Source organism: Phycodurus eques, chromosome 5, assembly GCF_024500275.1.
Source record: "Phycodurus eques isolate BA_2022a chromosome 5, UOR_Pequ_1.1, whole genome shotgun sequence".
Taxonomy (NCBI): Eukaryota; Metazoa; Chordata; class Actinopteri; order Syngnathiformes; family Syngnathidae; genus Phycodurus; species Phycodurus eques.
The window spans coordinates 7696509-7706882 of NC_084529.1; the positions used below are offsets into that span (position 1 = coordinate 7696509).

Below are 10374 nucleotides of genomic sequence, written 5' to 3' on the forward strand. Positions count from 1 at the left end.
CGACCATCCTGAAACATTGCCGTTGGTGTCGTAAAGCTATCACATGTGACATTTAGCGTAATGTTGTATTCACTATCTGCTGTGTCCCGCACAATTTAATACAAGTCTGAATACGAAATAGTGAATTATTGCCAGCAGCAAATCAGTCAGAAGAAAACAAATTTCAGCAACTCACTTCTCACTCCACACACACACTGGCAGTGCTTTCCCGTCAGGCTGGTCTTGCAAAAATTTCTAATGTTTTGGTACCACCTGCTGGTGGCAAAGCAAAGTAAGTCCCTCTTGTCATGGTCTGGTCCCGTCAGGATTTGGTGGACTGGAGGAAGCCGCTGGCGTGGCAGGTTGGCCTCTTAGGAGAGAAATATGATGCCTGGGTTCATCAACCAGTCGACCGGCCCATCAGACTGTTTGGAAATCCTTTCCTTGAGGCCAGCACCAAGACTTCCTGGTAAGACTCCCAGCTCCTATTTTAGAATAGTTCTTTTGTGCTACGAATGAATTGCTGTTTGATGTACAGTAGTGTATATCGTTTGCAATCTCCACATTGTGGAACTTCAGGCTAGCATGTTTGCCTTACAGTTGAAGGTTCTGGGTTTGAATCTGCTCTCCCGTGTGCATGTGTGGGTAGTCTCCGGATACTCTGGTTTCCTCCCTCATTAAAAAACACAACAAACTTCCATGTTATGTTATTTGAAGACTCTAAATTTCCCATAGGTGCGAATGTGAGTATGAATGGTTGTTTGTATCAGCTCTGTAATTGACTGGGGACCAGTCCAGTACCACGCCTCTTTCCCAGGTTGATTCCATCCATCCATTTTCTGAGCATCTTATCCTCACAAGTGTCGCGGGAGTGCTGGAGCCTATCCCAGCTATGATCGGGCAGGAGGCGGGGTACACCCTGAACTGGTTGCCGGCCAATCGCAGGGTACACATAAACAAACAACCAGTCGCACTCACATTCACACCTTTTGAGTCTTCAATCAACCTACCACGCATGTTTTTGGGATGTGGGAGGAAATCGGAGTACCCGGAGAAAACCCACGCAGGCACGGGGAGAACATGCAAACTCCACACAGGCGGGGCCGGGGTTTGAACCCCGGTCCTCAGAACTATGAGGCAGACGCGCTAACCACTCGTCCACCGTGGCACCGGTAGGTTGATTGAGGACTCTAAATTGCCCGTAGGTGTGAATGTGAGTGCGAATGGTGGTTTGTTTCTGTGTGCCCTGTGATTGGCTGGCGACCAGTTAAGGGTGTACCCCGCCTCTCGCCTGAAGATAGCTGGGATAGATTCCAGCACCCCGTGACCCTAGTGAGGATAAGCGGTAAAGAAAATGGAAGGACAGATGGGTATTTTCTCTTGGCGTCACGGTGGACGACTGGTTAGCACATCTGCCTCACAGTTCTGAGGACCGGGGTTCAAATCGTACACACCGTTAGTGAATGAGGCTCACTGTCTGAAGTTGATTTACAGTTCTTTTTTTCTAGACAACATGGATTATCACGTCTAAAACTTATCTTACAACATGACACTTTTTCTGTTGTAACAGGTACTGGGTGCCAGTGGTTTGGCTTCCTCTTGTGTGTTATCTTAGTTGGTCTTGCTACACCACCCTGGCAAAGGGCACCACTACAATAGCTATCACGTCAGGTAAGACATGCACACATTCACCCTTCGCAAACACTACGGATTGTCTAATATTGACATGCTGTCACATCTCATACTATATGTGTTCATCGTTTTCATATTTTGTGTGGGTGTCCACAGATTTCTCTTTCATGGTCCATAAGTACACTTTCCCGCTGTTCTTCATGATGGGCTGGTTCTTGTGGTCTTTCATTGAGTACTGCATCCATCGCTTTGTCTTTCACATGAAACCACCAGCTCATAACTACTATCTCATCACGCTACACTTTCTCCTGCATGGACAGCATCACAAGGTACAAACAAACTGAGGCATTGAAACACTTTGCTTTGGGTAGTAATAGTTAATCATATGCTGGATAGTTAATCATATGCTGGTAATAATGTTCATAATCAGTCCTATATTTATAGTGCTTTAAGTAGTGCTCTTTCTACTAGCACAAATTATGTTAATGGTTATTTATGGTGTAACGCAGGAATACAATAACTTGCCGTACGATATGTTCACAATATTTTGCCGACGGTAGCGATAGAGCGATTATTATGAAATGGATATATTTAAAGAAAATACGCCACAATACAGTACAACTTCAGTGAAATGCCGGAACATTTATAGACTTGTTAAGCATACAAATATAAATTAAATTAATTATTTTTATATAAACATTTACCTTTCTCCTGTACTATTTGCATAATTTAATAGTCTGACGAAGCAGTGGAAAGTTTTTATTTTAAGCAAAAATAAAATTATTCAACCATGTATAAAAACTCAACATAAACAACACTTGGCGAATTTTAGCTTTTCTCAGACATTGCTGTATATACTGTTTTAAAATGTTAAAACTGACTTCTGAATAGCTCACCTATTTGTTTCTTTCAGCTTTTAACACTAGACAGCAAAGTAAAACATGTCTACACAGAGATCATGATGTCATCAAAGCGGTGCCTCTATATTTTGTAATTCGTAATCTTATGGCATATTTAGTTAATTTAGAGTACTCAATTCCAAAGCAAATACCCAATTTTGACCTGCATCCATGAGTCCCTGCCTGACTCGGTCAAGTGTAAGTAAATAAGGTGAATATTCTCAGGTTATCCCCACTTGGTTTATTGACACAAAGTAACGATCGTCTGCCCCATTCACATCATGTGAAAAATTCCAAATTGTTACGAAGTGCGAAGGTTTGGCACAATTGGAGGCGGGTCAGCGAGATTATCAATGTTGCATGAGAGATCTCAACCTGTATATAGATTGGGTACGGAAAGTATTCAGACCCCCTTAAATTTTTCACTCTTTGTTATATTGCAGCCAATTGATCAAATCCATCCATCCATCCATTTTCTGAGCCGCTTCTCCTCACTAGGGTCACGGGCGTGCTGGAGCCTATCCCAGCTGTCATCGGGCAGGAGGCGGGGTACACCCTGAAGTGGTTGCCAGCCAATCGCAGGGCACATAGAAACAAACAACCATTTGCACTCACAGTCACGCCTACGGGCAATTTAAAGTCTCCAATTAATGCATGTTTTTGGGATGTGGGAGGAAACCGGAGTGCCCGGAGAAAACCCACGCAGGCACGGGGAGAACATACAAACTCCATACAGGTGGGGCCGGGGAATGAACCCGGGTCCTCAGAACTGTGAGGCTGACGCTCTAACCAGTCGGCCACCATGCCGCCTTGATAAAATAATTTAAGTAAATTTTTTTCCTCATTAATGTACACACAGCACCCCATATTGACAGAAAAAAAACGTAATTGTTGAAACTTTTGCATCTTAATTATAAAAGAAAAACTGAAATATCACACAGTCACCCAAGTACTCAGACCCTTTGCTATGACACTCATATATTTAACTCTGGTGCTGTCCATTTCTTCTGATCATCCTTGAGATGGTTCTACAACCCTACAATCTACAATTCCAATGAAGTTGGGACGTTGTGTTAAACATAAATAAAAACAAAATACAATGATTTGCAAATCATGTTCAACCTATATTTAATTGAATACACTACAAAGACATTTAATGTTCAAACTGATAAACTTGATTGTTTTTAGCAAATAATCATTAACTTAAAATTTTATGGCTGCAACACGTTTAAAAAAAGCTGCGACAGGTGGCAAAAAAGACTGAGAAAGTTGAGGAATGCTCTTCAAACACCTGTTTGGAACATCCCACAGGTGAACTGGCTAATTGGGAACATGTGGGTGCCATGATTGGGTATAAAAGGAGCTTCCCTGTATTGCTCAGTCATTCACAAGTAAAGATGGGGCAAAGTGTGAGAGGAAATAGTCAAACAGTTTAAGGACGATGTTCCTCAACGTGCAATTGCAAGGAATTTAGGGATTTCATCATCTACGGTCCATAATATTAAAAGGTTCAGAGAATCTGGAGAAATCACTGCATGTAAGCGCGAAGGCCAAAAACCAACATTGAATGCCCGTGACCTTTGATCCCTAGGCGGCACTGCATTAAAAACCGACATCAATGTATAAAGGATATCACCACATGGGCTCAGGAACACTTCAGAAAACCAATGTCAGTAAATGCAGTTCGGCGCTGCATCCGTAAGTGCAACTTGAAACTGTACTATGCAAAGCAAAAGCCATTTATCAACAACACCCAGAAACGCCACCGGCTTCTCTGGTACCGAGTTCATCTAAGATGGACTGATGAAAAGTGGAAAAGTGTTCTGTGGTCTGACGAGTCCACATTTCAAGTTGTTTTTGGAAATTGTGGGCGTCCTGTCCTCCGGGCCAAAGAGGAAAAGAACCATCTGGACTGTTATGGACACAAAGTTCAAAATCCAGCCTGTGATGGTATGGGGCTGTGTTAGTGCCAATGGCATGGGTAACTTACACATCTGTAAAGGCACCATTAATGTTGAAAGGTACTTACGGGTTTGGGAGAAACATGCTGCCATCCAAGCATGATGATGAGTGTACGGATGGAGGTTGTGCACAGATTCCTGTTGGAATAAAGTATACTCAAGTCTTTATATTTATTTAATCAACTTGAAAACAGCAGCTTGTACACTTGATTCTGGCAATGGCTACTGTGCTTAACATTTATGAAATTATGCTAATTATTTCCTTAATTTGTTTAACATCTCAGACATTTTGTTGCAATTTTACACTTCTCTGCAAATGTGTTTGTAAATAAATGTCTAAGTTTCTGATGTTTTTGTATTTATTTCCATGCATAACAATGCATATGATTTCTTTCAAACTGACATGCCACTCACCTAGTTAAAGTGTACTGAATTAGATTCAGCTAGACATTAACAAAAATAAAATTAATAATCAAGGAAGGAAGGAATTGAATGGAATGAAGCTGTGCAGCAGCTCAAGGTTCCCATGGAAACTTTTTTTGTAATTGTAATCCCCCCCCCCCCCTCCTTTGCAGACCCCCATGAACCAAATAATAATAAACATAATTGTACCGAGATCTTAGTCACGGTCTATTGTTGCTAATGTCAAAGCTAATAAGTAATTATAGAACTAATGTTACAGATAAAAAAGGACAAAGTATCCTCATCAGTGTTTTGCTAAACCCAACTTTCTAGAAATATGTTTGACTTTAATATGACACAAGAAAACCAATGGTTGCCACCATTATTGAAATTTGAGTTTATGACGCATGCATTTATGTTTCAGAGGCTCTTTTGTACTGCAAAGCAACCCAGAACCGAGTATAACATTTCAAGCTAACCACGTGTAACCACGTATGCTCAAAGTTTTATGGTGATTGGACAAATGCTCACTGCATAGTCTGTTAGGCCAATCCTTTAAAATGATATTATGATCTTATTCAGTTATGTAAGACGTTTGGGATGACTATAACCCTTCCTAGTGCTTGCCGTCCGGCCAAACTGAGCAATCGGGGGAGAAGAGCCTTAGTGAGAGAGGTAAAGAAGATCCCAAAGATCACTGTGGCTGAGCTCCAGAGATGCAGTCGGGAGATGGGAGAAAGTTCTAGAAAGTCAACCATCACTGCAGCCCTCCACCAGTCGGGGCTTTATGGCAGAGTGGCCCGACGGAAGCCCCTCCTCAGTGCAAGACACATGAAAGCCCGCATGGAGTTTGCTAAAAAAACACCTGAAGGACTCCAAGATGTTGAGAAATAAGATTCTCTGGTTTGATGAGACCAAGATGGAACTTTTTGGCCTTAATTCTACGTGGTATGTGTGGAGAAAACCAGGCACTGCTCATCACCTGTCCAATACAGTCCCAACAGTGACGCATGGTGGTGGCAGCATCAAGCTGTGGGGGTGTTTTTCAGCTGCAGGGACAGGGAGACTGATAGCAATCGAAGAAAAGATGAATGCGGCGAAGTACAGGGATATCCTGGACGAAAACCTTCTCCAGAGTGCTTAGAACTTCAGATTGGGCCGAAGGTTCACCTTCCAACAAGACAATGACCCTAAGCACACAGCTAAAATAATGGGGTAGCGGCTTCAGAACAACTCTGTGACTGTTCTTGAATGGCCCAGCCAGAGCCCTGACTTAAACCCGATTGAGCATTTCTGGAGAGACCTGAAAATGGCTGTCCACCAACGTCACCATTTAACCTGACAGAACTGGAGAGGATCTGCAAGGAGGAATGACAGAGGATCCCCAAATCCAGGTGTGAAAAACTTGTTGCATCATTCCCAAAAAAACTCATGGCTGTATGAGCTCAAAAGCGTGCTCCTACTAAATACTGAGCCAAGGGTCTGAATACTTATGGCTGTGTGATATTTCAGTTTGTCTTTTTTAATAAATTTGAAAAAATTTCAACAATTGTTTTTTTTCTGTCAACATTTGGTGCTGTGTGTACATTGAGGGGAAAAAAAGAACCTAAATGATTTTAGCAAATGGCTGCAATATAACAAAGCGTGAAACATTTTAGGGGGTCTGAATACTTTCCGTACCCACTGTACATCAGGATATCAATATATTGTCACAACCCTAAATGTACCCTCTACTCTGCTTTCTGCTGGCAAATCAAGAGGGCCAGCAACTTTTTGACCTTGCGTCAGCGTCTTTAATCATGTATGAACTGTCTCCCCAGTCTCCATTTGACGGCTCCCGGTTGGTCTTTCCACCCGGGTTGGCCTCCTTCGTGGTTGGAACTTTCTACACAGTCCTCAATAACCTGCTGCCGGAAATTGTTGGCATGTCCATGTTTGTCGGGGGATTGTGCGGCTATGTCATGTACGATATGATCCACTACTACCTTCACTATGGGTCGCCAAAGAAAGGCTCTTACATGTACAACTTGAAGGCCTACCACGTCAAACACCACTTTGAGCACCAGAGAGCAGGTGAGGACCACAGAAATGGACATTCAGTGGACTCTGCTTTCATTTTGATTCATTATCTAATCAAGGTGATTTTCAAAAGTGTGGTATGTGGGATCACTCTAGTGGAACCCAAAAGAATTACTGCCTAAGTACAGTTCAGTTGTATTTCACTTTTCAGTTCATTAAATTTGCATTTAATCTTTAAGAACTGTTTATTTATTGTTACATTTATTTAGATACAATTTAAAAAAAAAAATTATGCGCAATAAATTTTAATTGAATCATTAATTATTTTTATTTTCCTGTATTTAAACGCAGTTTAATTGTTTAAACTTGTACATAATTTTACAATGGCTCAGAATATTAAATATACATTTTAGGAATAAAATTTGTCATAGGCCTAGAACACTTCTGTAATTGAAAGTACTTGCAGAGCTAAGTCATTTTGGTTTGCCTCCTCAGGTTTTGGAATCAGCACGGCATTCTGGGACCACCCCTTTGACACAGTCATCCCTGATGAGAAATTCGAGTCCTAAACGTCTCCTCGAGAGGGCCAAAGTACTGATCGATCACCCTCTTGTTATGCTTTAAATTAACCAACCGGTCACCCAGTTCAGCCAAGATGGAGGATACAGTTTTGCCTCTGCAGCTAATCCATCCACACTGTTGATATTTAAGCTTGTCTCGTCATTCCTGTCAGCGCCACATTCCTTCTTTGTACGGGTGTTGGTGTGTGCTTTTCCTCACTGTTGCAAGGCATCTCTTTGCCATTTCCAAACCAAATCACCTGCCGTTGCTGCTCTTCTAACCACACTGACCTCCCCCCTGTTAGAACGGCAAGAGGTACATCCGGGAAGTGATTGAAACAGTTGAAACATAGGACTACTCTGACGCATCTATCAACGTACAATACAATGGCTCTAAATTCATATAATCCTAAATTACACACAGAGGCCTACAACGAAACAAAACAAAAATAATGTGCCCTCGTTTTTCTTCTCATTTTTAATACACCATGGTCCTGTGAAAATTAGTGTATACTTTGGGTCCCTTAAAGTGGAAAAGAAGTAGTAAGGAAGTGACAGAACGTGTGTGAATGTGGAATACAGGTTGGGAAGGGCAGGGTAGAGCGAAACAAAGTATGTGTAATGTGTATGTGTTCTGCCAATTTTTAGTTACTGGTAGAAGATTTGTCCATCAGTTTGGATTTACCACTAGTAAGATTGTTCTCTTGAGTATAAAGTGTATTAACAAGTCTGGTTCAAACTGTTGGAAATGTCAATGGAAATGCACTGTATTTTTGTAAGTCTGTTAGTTACCCCCCACACAATTTTCTTTCTTATTTTGTCAATAATAATCCTATGATGTATAAAAAAAAAAAAATGATGTTTTGTAAGATGCTTTGTACAGTAGATTCTTAAATAGCTCCAGTTTTACATCATCCTATAGAGAAAGCATTTTCCCACGAGTTTAGAAAACTCGATGATGTCAACATACATGCCAGAGCCACAGTGACGTGAAGGAATGAGGTCAGCTTGTCAGTCTTCCTGCTGTTGGGACTTTGGGGTCAAAGCTGTCTGTTTTCATCTTTTTTACATGTTGAATTGGGTTATTTGAGAACAAACTGTGCATTGAGCGACTGCTTGCAATGACTCCACAGCTCCCAGGAGGATGACGATGGAGCGACCATCTGACTGGGCAGCAGTAAGTCTTGATAGCTGGCGGAGCCTCAAACGTCTCCTCTGGACACCACTGATAACCAATGCAGAACAAACAATTGACACCTAATATATTTTGACTAAAGAGAAATGTACTTCAAATAAATCTAGTTTGAAGAAAGACTCACATTTTATGTAGTATATGCATACAATAGAAAATAACATGCACATAACCTTCATGCTTTGTACTATTTTTTTAAGATGAAAATGTCAGTAATTGTGGACGACTAGCTTTTGTACTCCAAACCTGTTCTAGTGCAGCAATAACTGCGATGAGGCGGTCGTCTTACTGAAACACAATCGAACTTACCCGTGTTTGCAGGGTTGATGACTTATTTAGCACCACGTTTTCTTCATATCATGTATCGGTACTGTACTAGAAATTTTATCGTGAATTCATGAATGCGCAAAGAATTGAATTTCAAACGTGATGTTACTCCGTCAACCATTTAGACGATGATGATGATGATCATGATGATGAGTGTACGGATGGAGGTTGTGCACAGATTCCTGTTGGAATAAAGTATACTCAAGTCTTTATATTTATTTAATCAACTTGAAAACAGCAGCTTGTACACTTGATTCTGGCAATGGCTACTGTGCTTAACATTTATGAAATTATGCTAATTATTTCCTTAATTTGTTTAACATCTCAGACATTTTGTTGCAATTTTACACTTCTCTGCAAATGTGTTTGTAAATAAATGTCTAAGTTTCTGATGTTTTTGTATTTATTTCCATGCATAACAATGCATATGATTTCTTTCAAACTGACATGCCACTCACCTAGTTAAAGTGTACTGAATTAGATTCAGCTAGACATTAACAAAAATAAAATTAATAATCAAGGAAGGAAGGAATTGAATGGAATGAAGCTGTGCAGCAGCTCAAGGTTCCCATGGAAACTTTTTTTGTAATTGTAATCCCCCCCCCCCCCCTCCTTTGCAGACCCCCATGAACCAAATAATAATAAACATAATTGTACCGAGATCTTAGTCACGGTCTATTGTTGCTAATGTCAAAGCTAATAAGTAATTATAGAACTAATGTTACAGATAAAAAAGGACAAAGTATCCTCATCAGTGTTTTGCTAAACCCAACTTTCTAGAAATATGTTTGACTTTAATATGACACAAGAAAACCAATGGTTGCCACCATTATTGAAATTTGAGTTTATGACGCATGCATTTATGTTTCAGAGGCTCTTTTGTACTGCAAAGCAACCCAGAACCGAGTATAACATTTCAAGCTAACCACGTGTAACCACGTATGCTCAAAGTTTTATGGTGATTGGACAAATGCTCACTGCATAGTCTGTTAGGCCAATCCTTTAAAATGATATTATGATCTTATTCAGTTGTGGTGTTAAGGGCAATGGCCTTCTCTGCAGCACTGCTTCTAGTAGTGTATATGGATGTTTGAACCATTGGGCACCCATGGCCCAATGGTTAAGATCATCACCTGCCACCATGGGGGACGTAGGTTCAATACCCTGACTGAACCATCTGCCAACATCCCCCAGACTCATGGCTGTGGTGTCCTTGAGCAAGACACTGATACCCCAAAATGCTCCCTGGGTGCTTCAGCTCCCCACTACTCCAGTATGTTACACTAACATGTGTATGTGTTCACTGTGATGGGTTAAACACAGAGAACATGCATGCATGTTCATGATAATGAAAGATGATTCGACTTCTTCTTTTTTGGGCCAATCACTTGTCAGGATGTATG

General features: G+C 41.0%; 1 protein-coding gene across 2 annotated transcripts in view; it reads left to right on the forward strand.

Annotated features, from left to right (window-relative positions):
* Window positions 1-9363, forward strand: part of fa2h (fatty acid 2-hydroxylase) — a 52197-nt gene extending 42834 nt beyond the window's left edge. The window contains exons 3-8 of one of the 2 annotated variants that reach the window (XM_061677338.1): window positions 306-448; window positions 1550-1650; window positions 1768-1940; window positions 6694-6946; window positions 7388-7483; window positions 8586-9363. In XM_061677338.1, coding sequence (XP_061533322.1) covers window positions 306-448; window positions 1550-1650; window positions 1768-1940; window positions 6694-6946; window positions 7388-7461 — 744 coding nt within the window. In that variant the 3' untranslated portion in view covers window positions 7462-7483; window positions 8586-9363. Of the gene's footprint in view, window positions 1-305; window positions 449-1549; window positions 1651-1767; window positions 1941-6693; window positions 6947-7387 lie in introns of both variants that reach the window. The other variant, XM_061677337.1, reaches the window with a different exon arrangement.
* Window positions 9364-10374: the final 1011 nt, after the last annotated feature.